The following is a 15777-nucleotide window of genomic DNA, read 5'->3' on the forward strand; positions in this document are numbered from 1 at the left end:
CTGCCTGACCTTTCAGTCCATTGTGCTCTGTCTGTTCTGTCACTAGTTTCCAATTTTAGGGACCAAGACAAGATAGCTTCCTAAGGCCCCTGTGTCTTAGAATAGAATTAGTAAGACAGTTTTAATGGAATATAGGTTCTGAAGTGAGAACTGAATCCAGTCAAAGTGGGAACTCTTGAAGTTGAGGCTGCCTTTTGAGACTGATAAGGATTAGTAACATCAGCCTAAAAAACAGGCTCTTTGGAGCTGCGTCGGAAGCTTTTAAAACCTCTGAATTAAGTCAGAATTGTCTATAGCCTGGTGACATCTCTTTCTCAGAGGTCTTTGCTTTTATAAGGGTGCTGTTATACCCTCTCTATAACAGTATTCATAAATGTCAGGCCAAGGGAGGAACAAACAGCAATAGGCAGTTAGGTCGTAGTCAGTCAGAGATGATGATCTGCCCAGACTTCCCTGTCTATTGGTCACCTCATCACATTTGTCAGAGAACGTAAAGTTCTCTGTCCTCCATTTCCTTCTTTTTCTTCCTGTCTCTCTCCTCCCTTTACTGTACCTCATTTATCTCTTCTTTTTTCTGCCCATTTCTTTTCTGTTATGTTCTTTTCTGTCTTCTCTGTTTTGCTCTGTTCTCTTTTCTTATTTCTGTAGTTTATCTCTCCTCGCCTGCTTTCAATCTATATAATTAAAAATTTTTTAAATGCTTAGACTGAGTTTAGCTTCACCCTTGGGATTTCATTTCCCAGGCCCTCTTTGCTAAGCCATTAGTAACTAAATAAGGGATGTCAGTTGCTAGTTCTGTAAACCTTCTGTACATTCAGCTCTGCTAAACACCTATTTCTTTTCCCTCTCTAACTTCTCTCCATTACTTTCCCTCTAAAACAATGTTGTTTATTTTCCCAGGGCTATTTTCTTGATCCTTACTGACTGGACAGTACCTGATTATTACAGGGAAGCAACCGGATACTTATACATAGTTTTTATTCTCGATACTCTGGGAGGGTGGGGTAGGGATATGGAGAGTCCTCAATCATCTAGAAAACATGATCTCCCAAACTGCATGGTCAGATGTACCCAGTGAAGCCTGTCCAGGACTGGAAATTTTATTTCTTTTTTTTTTTCCATTTTTTTGATGGCAACCATAAACTTTCCCGGTTTCTCTTCCTTGCTGGTGTGCAGTGAGCTTGCAGTACGAGGAGAACTTAACTAGCTTAATTCTGCTCATCGATCTAGATCAGAGTTCCATTGCAGGATGGAAGGAGGAGCAAGTCAATAGAAGAGAGAGAGGAGGAATATCAAAGGGTCCGAGAGAGAATATTTGCCCGAGAGGTAAGTGTAGCTTCTGAGAGTTGTCAGCCCATAGCTTTTAGCTCTTAATCTTTGGAACTGTGAATAAAATGAACCCTCCATAAATGTTGTTGGGTTTTTATCTGTCTCTTTTTTTTTTAAAGCCAACATCAGCCAGCCCCAGATTTGACCTCTAAAATTCAGTGTAGCTTATTGGAGAGCTGCAGGTTTTTATTTGTGTTATTTTTAATACTTCTTGCTATAGAGTACACAAAGAGAACCAAAATTTGGACTGGCTGAATTTGGTAAATATGACTAGACCAAAAATAGAAATGGTTTCAGCAGGGCCCTGAATCTTGCCTGTTATATACCCTTTTCCCACTTACCCTTTTAGAGTTCCACTGTCCATTTTAGGCATCTTTGCTTCTAAGTAGAAGACTTAGTGTCCTCACAGGCTTTACATTCATCTTGTTTGACCAGCTTTGTTTTTCTGATATGCTGGTGATTGTGAGAGTGCTGTTCTAGCATCCATTTTCTGCAAGCTACACATTTCACATGCACAGAGAGTATCCCTGTTCCCTCTAGTTACTATCTAAACAGGAAGTCTGTTTCTTCCTATATTTCTTGCTTTATTTCCTAGAACAAGCATAGCCCCATAGTCTGAAAGGCAATATCAAATTGTTACTCAAGTTTATTTCTAAGAATTGTGATCATATAAAATATATTTGTTATTCCTATATCTGATTGCCTTTGCCTATTAGTAGAAGAGACACACACACACACACACACATACACACACACAGATTCAAAAAAGAGTTTGGTAGTCAATTGATGAACAGATCTCCAGAAAATGTAGTATCTAGATAGCAGAACATCTCTCAGTCAGATTAGAAATAGAGGAAATCTAAACCAGTATACTTAGATGGAAACTACTCTCCTCCCATTTCCCCACCATCTACTTTGTTAGCAAAACTTTCCAAAATATTTGCACATATATAACAAAATTTATGTGTGTAAATATTGTTATAATCTCAGAAAAATGCTGTCTCCAGCTAAAAAGCTGATCTGTGTACTTGCTTCATTGTCTCAAGAGACCCAGGTGTTTCTTGGGATCTTAATCTGATATATGACAAGCCTTCTTACCTCAAGTTCAAGAAGAAATTCTGTTCTGAGTTAGAAAAGCCTATGCTCCAAATTATCCCACTATAGCCCAATGAGAGTTCCTTTAGCAGCAAATCAGTTGGATGGAATGAGAGGAGAGATGTCATTTGTGCATTGTTGTGGCCAATGATGACCCTAAATTGTAGGTAGAACAGGTTGTAGATTAGCAAATACTTATGTTTTACTTGCTATCCTTCAGACACTTAGCACTTTATATAGTTTATATACTATAACTTACATAACCCTTATACCAGACCTATGAAAGAGATTCCACTATTGTCCCCATTTTATAAATGAGAAACTGAGGCACAGAAAGGTTAAGTAACCACCTAATATGACATGCCTAATTAGAGAAAGAACTGATGTTTGAAATTTAGGCTGAAAAATTGTAGGTCTAAGAATTGTGGGTCATATTGAATGTATTTGTAACCCCTACATCTTGTTACCTTTGTGCATATTCTTAACCCCTAATGTAAATTGCCTCTTAAAAGTTTATTCTGCTCTGAGCCCTTCAGATTAAGAAGTCCCAGTGACAACATAGCCTAGCTGATGATCTGAGTATGCTCCTCTGCTTTAGTAACACATGGAAAATGACTGCCCCTTCAAGTCTGCCCTTAGCAAAACCACAGATACTTGGAAAGCAGAGGCAGTTTATAATAGAGTATTGGGATTAATAGGAATATATCTGCCTACAACTAAAGCATTTAGCTCTTCTCTCCTTTTTTTCTCCTGATTTCTAGTCTCTCAAGCTTCTACTAATATATGTATTCTTTGTTAAATCCTTGTGGATTTATCACTATCATTTCAGACCTTCCTAGCTCTTGTGGTAGAGACATCAGGAATCTCAGGTCTAGACAAGGAAAAATAGCCAAAACCCTCTATCTTCCAAAGATTCCATGTGGAGAAGAACCCACTAGTTAGAGAGTAGAATTTGTAGGTTTAGGAGGAGGGGCAATAGGCAATCTGAAGAGAATGGGAAGTGGCAAGAAGAGTGTTCGGATGGAAATGCTGCTGCAGCCTTCTCTGAAGCCTAAGCTATATATTGAGAAAGCTGCCCAATGTAGGCTTTGCTCTGTGCAGAAACCACTCTGCTCAGCAGCTGGATACTCTTAGTACCTTTTTCTACGACTTAAGAGACCACAATACTCCTTCATTCAGCTCAGTGGCTTTGTCAAAAAAATGATCCCCAATGGAACTACCTCAGGCTGTTAATTTTTCATTTTTCCTAAGCTCTTAATACCCTACCTACTTTGGGTCTCAGGTCACAATGTCTTTCATTTTGACCAATATAGAAGATAGAGAATAGCCACTGAGGTTGATTTCCAAAAAACTAAATTTATTTTTCCTCTCTCCCTTTTCCCCTCTCCTTTCTTTGACACACCTTTCAAATACAACAGTTACTCTGCTTAGTCCTAGTACAATAAATTTAGAGCTTAAAAAGAAATAATGGTTAATAACATTTCTTTTCCTCCTATATTTATTTCACTTCTCCCTATAACAGTCTTAATGTTTAAACACTCTGGGAAGGCTAAAAATCTCAAATGTTTCCCCATTAAAGGTGAGAAGTCAGATTGGATGTGTGGGTGTGGGTCATCCTGTCCCTGCTCCCCTTCTCCCTACTGGTGGGGTGAGCTTTGGTTTAAGAACCTTGGGTATTCGTAGCTCATGGACATCCTTTTCAGTTATGCCATGCTGTTTTCTTATAAGTTATTTTTCGTTTTTTCCCCCTTACCTAGACTGGCCAGAACGGATATCTAAATGACATCAGGTTAGTACCACTTAGCATGTCCCCTGCTTCTCATTGAACTTTGTCAGTGAGGTTAATATAATCCAATAATGATATTTTTGTTTTATTTTGTTTTTGTTTTTGATGTTAACCGACAGACTCTCCAAAGAAGCCTTTTCTTCTAGCTCTCACAAGAGAAGGCAGATTTTTAGGTACCTCTGTGTGATCTGTATCTCTCCTTTTTTATTTTTTATTTTGTTTTGCTGTAATCTTTTCAGCAGAATAGGTTTGCTCCATGCATGGCTACTTGTGGAATAATTATATTTGTGGGTTTTGCAGCATTAGATTTTTTTTCCATTAAAAAAAATGGCTACTGCTCAGTGACTTTATTTTTATTCTTGCTGATTTCAGTTTGAGTCTTGACTAGGTGGTAAAGGGGACCAACTAACTGTTTGGGATAGATCCTGCTCCTTCCCAGAAGTTTGCTGGAACTGGGTACTTTGGAAAGATTCAAATGTATTATCTCCAGTAAGACAAACAAATTGATATCTTCTGACTTTTTTTTACTAAGTACATGGAAAGATGTAAAAAACTGATACCTGATGGTGTACAGGGAATGTTTTGCATCTTTAAGAAAAAATAATATGTATGTATATAAATGCACATGCCTATGTAGTTATGCCTTTGAAACAATGCATAAAAGGACTGATCTGCCTTAGAATGGACTTAGAATATGTCCTTTATATCGTTGTCTGCTATTTAGCCTTTATGTTGTCAAAAGCTGCTACTTGGTGTATTAACTTCCCCAGTACCTAATGTTCTTCATTCTCCAAAAAACAAACTTAAGAATCTCCTTTTTTGCTTTGTCAGTCTTACTCTAGGGGATAATATATAGTAGAGGTAAGAAAAATACTACTGTAGAACTGGTAACAGCTGATTTTAGGGATATTCTTCCCAATTTATCAACAACAACAAAAAATAGAGTTCAGAGATCCTTAGTATTTAGTACCACAATTTAGAAATAACCCTTTCTGAAAGGTTTCTTAGTTTTTGAATCCTAAGCATGATAAGGACTATCTAACTCAGATTAATTAGCATCTCTCTTTAGTTGGTCCTTCCCTATTTTTCCTAAAGCTAGTCAGCTGGGCTGAAGAGTGCCTTCCTCATAAGCACAAAGCCTTGGATTCAGACCACAGTACCACTTGGAAAAAAAAAAAGGCTAGTCAACCATGTGAAAACAGGCATAATGAAATTTCCCACTCTTATGATGGACAGATTTGCATTTTTCTAGGCACTTTCTGAACTATTTATTCTATCACTTTCTGAACTATTTTTATCTTTCTGAACTATTTTTTCCCCATCCCACCCTAAGATCCATCTGAAAATCCCAGGCAGAGTGCTTTGCTTAATAAAGAGTCCTAAACATTTAAACAAATAGACTACTTTATATTCAGCACTAAGGGTAATAGATGAAGTCAGAATACCTAAAATGAGTTTTAAATCAACTCTTGTTGATGAATTAATTTTCAGTGCCATACTTTATCTGCTTCAATTATTTTAATATCCTGATTTACTTAGCTGGTTATATTTATGAAAACTAAAAGCAAAGAGATTTAGTTAGCCCAAGTTTACATGGCTGTTAGTGACAAAACTGAGGCTGATTTTTTTTTTTTTTTGGGTCCAGTGTTCTTTTCACTATTTCACACCAGCTCTCTACAAACAACACTCCTTCTTCTCTAAGACATGTTCTATTCAGAGCCCTAATTCAGATTCACTGCTAAGAATGATGCCTTTCTTCTGTGGAGCATCAGGGTATATCAAACTGTGCAGATAATAGCTTGAAGAATCTGGTGAGCAGGTGCAGACTTCACCTCTTCAGATCTTCTTTTAAACTGCTGTTTTTCAAACTGAGCTTTGATTAAAAAGCTAGGTCATCTAAGATGCAGCATAGGGTCATGGACTCAAAACTGAATAATTTCTTCCCCTATTTTGGATGCCAATCAAGAACTCTTTATTTAAAAAAAATCAGTAAGATACTTTGTACAAGAGAGGATCTCCTTGTGACATTTCCACATATGTACAAACTTATTCCAATCAGTCTCACTCCCTGCCATTATTCTTTTTTATCCTCATTTTTAAAACAGTTTTGAAACATTTCATTATTTTATTTTCAGACATGTAAACAGAGTCCAGAAATGTTAAAGCTATTAGTTGATCATCTCTAACTTCTTTGTTTCTTTATATGTATCCTAGTTTATGTTTGTAAAACAAATACTAGTACAGCAAATTCCGATGCCCACACAATACCAATGCAACTTCCCAGTTTTTTGGAAGGTCCTAGTCCATTGACAAATAAGCCCCAGGAAAAGAGAGAGAGAGAGAGAGAGAGAGAGAGAGTGTGTGTGTGTGTTCTTACCTGAGAACTGTCCCTGAGCTTTTCTTGTTCAAGGCTAGAGCTCTACCACTTAAGCCTCAGCTTTTAGTAGTTGGAAATGAGTCCCATGGACTTTCCTGCCTGGACTGACTTTAAAATCATGATCTTCATCTCAGCCTCCTGAGTAGCTACGATTACAGGCATGAGCCACTGGAACTTGATGCTACAGTGATTCTTAATGCTTTTGATTGCCACCTCTTCCATTCCCAAGACTCAATAATCTGGACTGTTCTGTAGCATTAAATCTACTTATAAAAAGTTAATAAATCAGATTGATAGAGTGGCCCAAGTGGTAGAACACTTGCCTAGCAAGCCTAAATTGAACCTGAGTTCAAAACCCCATCCCCCCAAAAACTGAATCAGCTCTGATCTTTTGAGAATATGGGGTATGAGTGCTTTTTGTTCTTACCTTCATTCTTTAACATACACACAACCCAGTTCAGTTACTGTTATTGAATTTGAGTGGCTGTCTCTAATTGCCATATTTGTAGTGAAATTAAAGACATGACTAGAGTTTGGTTTATTTGTAGAGAAGGAAACTGATCTCTTTCCTGTCAAGATTCAACTTAGATTCTCTGATTCTCAGAGGAGTAGTATACTAAACAAGGTTAGCCAGAAGAGCATCAGAAAAACCACATTTTGAGCATTTGGCCATCACTGTCTTGGAGGAATTGGATGGGTTCAGAAATGCTGCTGTTTTGGCCATACCTTCACAAGGTATTTGGTTTAAAGTTGCCTTGTTTACATCTACCTCTCTTCACCTCTGGTAGTAAAAGAAAATAAATGGCAAAGTTGTTCTAATACAGAGTAGAGTGTTTGATTTAGGTAGAAAAAAATGTTAATGTATCCTTAAATTTCAATTAGCAATGCACAGCTTCATCCATTGCTACTAGTGTGTCCTTGTATTCCACAAACACGTTATTGAGTCCTCAGCATCCTGGCCTTCTGTCCCTTGAGACAGAGCGATTGGCTTTCACTTCAGGCCTAGTTCTGTTCTTTGAGAATCTGATTTATGCCTTTCTTATTTCCTTTTTTGCTTTTGGCACACTAATAGAAGCGGTTCAGGTTTTGAGAAAATAGGAATAGTCTTCAATCCCTGTTCTGACTATAGAAAGAAGCACTGAGGTGGTATATACATATATCTATTTGTTGTGGTGAAGAATTAGTGATGAAAAATTGATAAAAAAAAAAAAAAGTGGTCCCCATATAGTTTGCTTATTTTTCCTACATTGCCTTTGGAGCAGATGTTCTAGTAAAGATTTTTTAAATTGTATTTTTACTGTCTTTAGGTAGTTGTACAAAAGAGTTTCCATTCTACAAGTCAGTTTATAAGTACAGTGCATCTTGGTCAATGTCACCCAAGAATGCATTCTTGTTTACCCCCTTAAGAAAAATTTTTTTTTTTGTGCCAGTACTGGGACTTGAACTCCAGTTTTTGCATGCCTCCACTTCTGGCTTTTTACTGGTTAATTGGAGATTTGTTTTCCTAGGCTGGCTTAGAACCTCTGTCCTCAGATTTCAGCTTCCTGATTAGCTAGGATTATAGCTAGGCATAAGCCACCAATTCCTGGCTTACTTTTATTTATTAGAATAACAAACCACTAGTGGTATCTTGGGAACTAAGGTTTTTGGTGAGGTGATGTTGAAAAGAAGGAAGCCCAAATTACCATGACTTTTACCTAATTGTTCCCCAGAATACACACTAAAATTCTTACTGTTTGATTCCCTTTATTTAGTAGTTATTGAAGTGGAGCTATAAGGGAAACTTGTTGGTTCTGGTTACTTATTAATTAAGCAGTAAGAGCTTAAGGTTTTCAGGCCAGCCCTGGCTATCTTGAAACATACTGTTATTGTAATCACAGACAGGAACCCCAATGTTCCAGAGCAAAGTAAGTGAAAGAACTCCTTTTCTCAATAGTTTTATATAGCCCAAGGCAGTGAGTTTATAAATAGGAAGACAGCTAGGCAGTCAAGCCCCCTGCCCCTTGCTATTCTGAGTCCCAAGGGCATATGCGCTTGATCTTGTTGAGTATTTAAGCCATTAAAGACTCTTGAGAACATTTGTTCTCAAATACCAGCATAGAACTACCACAAAATATGATGGATCAAATTCCAGACTATCAGTCTGTCCGCTCTACTTTTCGCAACCCCTAGACAGGTGGTCACAAGCTGCACCTCTACTGGTTTAGATACTTGTTATGTGGAAGATTTGTTGTGGGACTTATCCATGTAACTAACTACTCCTGCCACCTAGTAATAGAAATTTCAAGGAATCCCTTGTTTTGAGAGCTCACAAAAGGAACTGCTACTTTTCCTCTCCACTATTTCCTGTATGTGTGGGATGCCTGTAGGGGTTGAGGAAGAAACCATAGCCAATCTCAGCATCATGTCTGTGGCTTCCCATCTATCTCTGGTCCAGTGTATTGAATTTGTTGCCAGTGCACTGTCTCAAATTTGCCTCTGTGCTCTTTGTTTTTATACTAGATTTTGTTCTGTCTGCTCCCATCACATTTTAGTTGGTCAGCCAACTAACAAGAAGTCAGTGTCCATTTCCCCACTTCCTACACCCTCACCGATCCTTACTCCTTTGTTACTGAGAAAATAGAAATGAACTCTCCTGGCCCTTCTGCTGAAGTGGTGGGTGGGGGGGTACTCTGACCACTGTGGTTTCTGCAGGGGGAACCGTGAAGGGCTGAGCCGTACCTCAAGCAGCCGTCAGAGTAGCACAGACAGCGAACTCAAATCCCTGGAACCACGGCCTTGGAGCAGCACAGACTCAGATGGCTCTGTCCGAAGCATGCGACCCCCTGTCACCAAAGCCAGCAGCTTCAGTGGAATTTCTATCCTAACCCGAGGTGACAGCATTGGCAGCAGTAAAGGTGGCAGTGCAGGAAGGATCTCCAGGCCAGGTACTATAACTTCAGCTTCTTTTCTTTTTCATTCTATGTCACACTCTTCCCTTTTTGCTGTCTCCTGCAAAACATCAGTGATACTTTAAATAAAATACTTGTTCTAGTATTGTTTAAAAACATAAAGCAGCCAACAGGAAGGAATCCAAGGAATCATATTTCCTTGGATCCATTACCCTTTCTTGAATCAATCCCCTCTCTGTTTTTCTTTCAAACCTTGATTTAATACAACCCAAAACTGATCAAGATTAGGTTATTTTGTCTGATTCTGACTAGGCAGATATACCTATCAGCCGAGATTCAGGTTGCAAACTAATTTGTAAATGATACCTGCTTTCATTCCTAATACTCCCTTGAGATTATATTTCTAGATCTAATGCTCTCTTGAGATTATTTCTAGATCAGAGGAAGCCCTTGGAGTGTAGTTAATTAATAAAAGCCAACAGGCCAGGACTTAGAATATGCTGTTATGGCTGCTTCTCTGCAGCTCAGTCACTGGGAAGGATCAAATACTATATGTTCTACAATAAGGCCTGTCACATACCATTCTTCAGTTCTCCTGATCTCCCTCTGTTCCAACTGAATTCATGTGTGTGTTTGTGAGTATTATGCACATATATACAAGAATATGTGCTATATACTGGAGCTTGAACTCATGTTCTTGCTTGGCTTTTTCTAACACTTTCACTTGAGCTATAGCTCCGCTTCCAGTTTTTTTGTTTGTTTTTTTGTTTTTTTGGAGTTTTTTGCTGGTTAATTGGAGATAAAGAATCTCTTGGAAGCCAGGCACCAGTGGCTCACAGCTGTAATCCTAGCTCAGGAGGCTGAGATATGAGGATCATGGTTCAAAGTCAGCCAGGGCAGGAAAGTCCATGAGACTCTTTATCTCCAGTTAACCACCAGAAAACCAGAAGTGGTGCTGTGGCTTAAGTGGGAGAGTGCTTGCCTTGAGCTGAAGAGCTGAGTGAAGGCCTAGGCCCAGAGTTCAAGCTCCATGACCAATCAAAAAAGCAAAGCAAAGAAAAGAAAAAGAATCTCTTGGATTTATCTGGAGAACCTTAGACCTTATAGCTTACAGGCATGAGCTACTGGTGCACGGCAGCTTTCTGACAGAGGGGTATCAGCTTTCCATTCACACTTACTGGATCTCTTTTCACTATCCTCATCCCTCTGAAAAAATTGCTTGAATCTTCCAGAAGTTCTGTAGCCCTTGTTCTCAGGAGACATTAGTATTGGTGAACATGTTTGCATCTATAGTACTGCTTCATACTTTCTGATCCCAATGTCACTACATTTAACTAAGGCTTTATTTGATTTAACCTTGAAACTGGCCCCCAACTCAATCTCCCTTACTTTGTTCTTAGCCTTTTTTTTTTTTTTTTTTGCTGGTTCTGGGGTTTGAACTCTGGGCCTGCACTCTGTCCTTAAGCTTCTTTTGCTCAAGGCTAGCACTCTACCATTAGAGCCACAGTGCCACTTCTGTCCTTTTCTGAGTAGTTTATTGGAGATAAGAGTCTCATGGACTTTCCTGCCCAGGCTAGTTTCTAATCTTGATCCTCAGATCTCAGCCTCCTGAGTAGCTAGTATTCCAAGCATGAGCCAGTGGCTCCTCGCTTGATCCCAGCCTTTTTAAAGGGCCAATTTACCATTCTAAAACAGATCTAATGGCATCTATCCCTCTTGAAAATGTCTGTTTTTGAATAAAACATACTCTATATATAGCATGACTTCCAATACTAGTTATCATTTTAGTCTCATTTCCAGATATCCATTGTTCTCCAACCTTATAGCCATTTTGTGAATATGGTATTAGCTTTACCCCCCTCTGGGTCTGACAAGATTCTGTTCATCCTTCAAAGCTACCACCTCTTCTGTAAGTCCTTCCAGGACCCTCCAGGTATTACTGCTTGCTTATCCTTGCAGTCATACAGCCTTGATGACAATGATTCATTGCTTAACTTATCAGAGTATACTAATTGTAGGGATATCCCACCAGAAGATCCTGTGCCTCCCACAAGCAAGGACTGTTTTCTTCCCTTGTTCATTATACAATACCTAACATATAATAGATATTCAGTAGAAATACACTTTTTAGTAAACCAAAATACACCTTTTTAAAAAAAAATTTAAGTGTATTAGGTTGCCAGCTGCTGGTAGCTCACACCTGTAATCCTAGCTACTCAAGAGGCTGAGATCTGAGCATCATGGTTCAAAGCCAACTCAGGCAGAAAAGCTTAGACTTATCTCCAATTAACCAGTAAAAAGCCAGAAGTGGAACTATGGCATAAGTGATAGTGCCAGCCTTGTGGGAAAAAAACGCTTAGAGATAGTGTCTAGATCCTGAGTTCAAGCCCCAGTACCAGCATTTCCCTCAAAAAAGTATTGTGTGAATAGCAGGGTAAAGATTGTGTGTATGTGTGTTCTTGAAAAGCAAGTTGCCTTCTCAGCAATACTGCAAGTTGAGAACAAAAAGAAGACAGACTCTATAAGGGATGTAATCTGTACCTTTCTAGGAAATAAGGCTTTGTGTTTTCAGCCATTTCTTTAGGAGGAACAGATTTTTTAGACACTACCAGAGAGATGGCTTAATAGCTTCACATTTCATTCAGGTTTCATGGGAGGTAAACTCACATCAACAAGTGGCTGAAATGTATAGATCTCCAAAAGATAGTGGAAGAGTGGACAGATGGGAGTGAGTAGAATGGGAAAGGAAAAAGTAGACACTTGCAGCTGAGTCCTTTGGGGGAGTATATTCATGGCTTGTGCTTATAACTTTGATGGGTCTCCTTTTTGTCTAGGTATGGCACTAGGTGCCCCAGAAGTGTGTAACCAGGTCACCTCACCCCAGTCTGTTCGGGGCCTTCTCCCTTGTACTGCCCAGCAGCAGCAGCAGCAACAACAACTTCCTGTTCTCCCTCCCACTCCTCAGCAACAACCACCCTTGAATAATCACATGATCTCACAGGTGAGTCACCACTCAGTGTCAAAGCCCCCTCTGCTCTGATTCATGCAAGCTCTAGAAGTACAGTAATGTCTCTTGTGCTGTGGGTGGCAGAAAGGATCCAGTTTTGGAAATACACCACGCCCTTCTCCATTTCTCATTTGGTAGTTGTGGGAACAGAAAAGTAAGGGCAAATATTTGGCCAAAGTACGTAGTAGAGTTAGCCTAGGATTTTATGCTTTATACTTCTTCATCTTCATAAAAATTATAAAGAGAAAATATGAGAATTTACCCCATACTATATTTTTATTTTATTCTCTCTACCTTCATGTCCTATATAATTGACAAGGTGATTTTGCTCAGTATATTCCTATAGAGAGATTAAAAAGATTATAGCTTCCACCTTAGTCTGACAGAATCAGTTTGAAGCCAACCCATGCCAAAAAGTCTATGAAACTCTTATTCCTAGTTAACCAGCAAAAGCCAGAAGTGAAGGTATGGCTCAAGTGTAGAGTGTCATCCTACAGTGGAAAAAACCTATCAAGAGCTCAAGGCCCCAACTCAGTTCAAGCCCTAGTACCAACACAAAAAAGGAAAGAGACAGGCATACAGACTGACAGATTGACCATCTGACCAACTAGCTGACCAGCAAAGCATAGTATGCACTACTGTCATCCCAGCACTCAGAAGGCTAAAGTGGAAGGATCAAGAGTTTGAAGCCAGCCTGGACTACATAGAGAGATCCTTTCTCCACATAAATAAGAAAACAATCAAACCTCCAGAAATTGTCTTAAAGGGACTATATCTTTCTCCTGCCTCTGACTTGCTAGATGTTACAAAGTAGGGTTTGAGGGAGGCAAACCATAAAAGTCTTCATCCTAAGAGGCATCAGGCTTTATTCTGAACTGGAAATTTTGTGTTCTAGGTTTCAAACTTGTGTGTGTGTGTGTGTGTGTGTGTGTGTGTGTGTGTGTGTGTGTGTGTGTGTGTGTGTGTGTGTGTGTGTGTGTGTGTGTGTGTGTGTGTGTGTGTGTGTGTGTGTGTGTGTGTGTGTTATTGACACTAGGGCCTGGTGCAGGTTAGGTGTTCTAGGTTTCAAACTTGTGTGTGTGTGTGTGTGTGTGTGTGTGTGTGTGTGTGTGTGTTATTGACACTAGGGCCTGGTGCAGGTTAGGCTAGATACATGTTCTACCACTTAGGCCATCTCCCCAGCTCTCAAAACCATCTTTTTAACTTAAACAGAGTTGTGCTGAGATACTTCTTTATAAGTAGATCCCTATGTTTTATATTGACCTATACCCTGACTATCAGAAGCCCATATTTGCACTCTTTCCTTGTTTTGCTTGCCAGGCTCCTTTGTCTCCCTGTCAGTCCAACATGACCTTACATACATCTTCTAAGTATATGAAGCAGGTTCGAAGCACTGAACTTAGGGAACTAGAAACTAAAGTAGAAAGATTCCAGGATGGCCCTGAACTTCCTCATGCCAAATATTGTAAAACAAAGCCAGAGAAATAGTGAAGATCTAGGAAAATACTACTTTGTATCTAATGTAACCCACATGCAAATCATTCTAATCCTTCATCTTAGTCCCCAAAGGAATCTCTACAAAGTCCTATTTTCTACCATTGTCTTGTTTACCATTATGTCTTATTTATGTCATATTCCTTTGCTCCTTATTGAAAGAGTATATATATGCTTTTCTCTGTCTGCATCCTAATTCAAACTGTAAACGGGTAAACTCTGTACTACTCCCTTCGACTTTCCTACTGTGCTTTTGAAAATGTGTGACTGCCTTTCCCATGGTCCCAATATTTTTTACTTTTTTTCCTGAAATGTGTATATTTTAATCTCTCTCTCTTTCTCTCTCTCTGTCTCTTCGTCTCTCTCTCCCCCCCTTCTCTTCTTCCCTCTCTCCCTCTCCGCCTTCCTTCTTTTTTGGGGGGGGGGGGGGGTCCGGTTGTGGGGCCTGAACTCTGGGCCTGGGTGCTGTCCCTCAGCTCTTCAGCTCAAGGCTAGTGCCCTACCACTTGAGCCACAGCACCACTTCCGGCTTTTTTCTTTTTGCTTATGTGATGCTGAGGAATCGGACCCAGGGCCTCATGTGTGCAAGGCAAGCACTCTACCACTGAGCCACCTTCCCAGCCCCTCCCCCTTCCTTCCTTCCTTCCTTCCTTCCTTCCTTTCTTCCTTCCTTCCTTCCTTCCTTCCTTCCTTCCTTCCTTCCTTCCTTTTGATATTGAACTCAGGGTTTGGGCTCTGTCCCTGACTATTGCTCTATCACTTGAGCTAGAGCTCCACTTCTGGCTTTTTTTTTTTTTTTTGGTAGTTTATTGACAATAAGAGTCCCATGGACTTTGCTGCTGGGCTGGCTTCAAACCATGTTCCTCAGATCTCAGCCTCCTGAGGAGCTAGGATAGATGTGAACCACTGGCACCCATTCCCTTTTCTTCTATCTGCCTCCTATCTGCCATGCATACCTAGACACAGCAAGAGTAGGAGAGGAGCTGAGCTAGTAAAGAGCTTGATATCTAAGGATCTTAGTTCAAAGCTAGCCTGGGTAGAAAAATCCATGACTCTTATCTCCAATTAGTAAAAAGCCAGAAGTAGAGCTATGGCTCAAGTGGTTAAGTTCCAGCCTTAAATGAAAAAGCTAAGAGACAGTGCTCAAGCCCTTAGTTCAAGCCCCAGTTCTAGAACCACAGATAATAAGGAGAGGAATATAGAAATGAGTAGTCATTTAGCACTAAAACTTTTAGTTGAATATCCAAGTGATAAATCTAAACCCCAAATTGCATCAGATTGAATCCCTGCAATTGGATCCTGAATGTCAGTAGGTAAACTGTTGGTACTCATCTTCTACAGTGGGAGTAGTACTAGGTTAGATACTAGGAATTGGAGATAGGAGATCATTATTTGATGAACAGAATTCAGAGCTCTATTCTTTCAGAAATTCTTTTTTTTTTTTTTGTGGGGAGAGAACAGTACTGGGATTTTTCACTGCTTTACCACACCTTCAGCCCTGTTTTGCGTTTGTTGTTGTCGTTGTTGTTTGGTGGGTCCTGGGCTTGAACTCAGGGATTAGGCACTGTCCCTGAGCTTTTTGCTCAAGACTAGTGCTCTACCACTTAAGCCACAGCACTTCTGGCTATTTCTGAGTAAGTTTATTGGAGATAAGACTTTCCTGCCTGAGCTGACTTTGAACTGTGATTTTCAGATCTCAGCCTCCTCCTGAGTAGCTAGGATTACAGGTGTGAGCCACCAGTGTCCAATTTGTACTGAGTATCTTTGAGATGATGTTTTGCTTTTTGCCCTGTTGTAT

The 15777-nt window shown here is 39.7% G+C and overlaps 1 protein-coding gene across 8 annotated transcripts in view; it reads left to right on the forward strand.

The window, feature by feature from the left end:
• R3hdm2 (R3H domain containing 2) overlaps window positions 1–15777 on the forward strand; it is a 138409-nt gene that overhangs the window by 98778 nt on the left and 23854 nt on the right. For 5 of the 8 annotated variants that reach the window (XM_042698698.1, XM_042698702.1, XM_042698705.1 and 2 more), the window contains 5 exons: window positions 1231–1326; window positions 4182–4213; window positions 4330–4383; window positions 9282–9514; window positions 12313–12479. In XM_042698698.1, the coding sequence (XP_042554632.1) occupies window positions 1231–1326; window positions 4182–4213; window positions 4330–4383; window positions 9282–9514; window positions 12313–12479 (582 nt within the window). The remainder of the gene's footprint in view (window positions 1–1230; window positions 1327–4181; window positions 4214–4329; window positions 4384–9281; window positions 9515–12312; window positions 12480–15777) is intronic. The other 3 variants (XM_042698701.1, XM_042698700.1, XM_042698704.1) reach the window with 3 other exon arrangements.

This window comes from Dipodomys spectabilis, unplaced genomic scaffold (assembly GCF_019054845.1).
Source record: "Dipodomys spectabilis isolate Male_0828 unplaced genomic scaffold, ASM1905484v1 ptg000234l, whole genome shotgun sequence".
Taxonomy (NCBI): Eukaryota; Metazoa; Chordata; class Mammalia; order Rodentia; family Heteromyidae; genus Dipodomys; species Dipodomys spectabilis.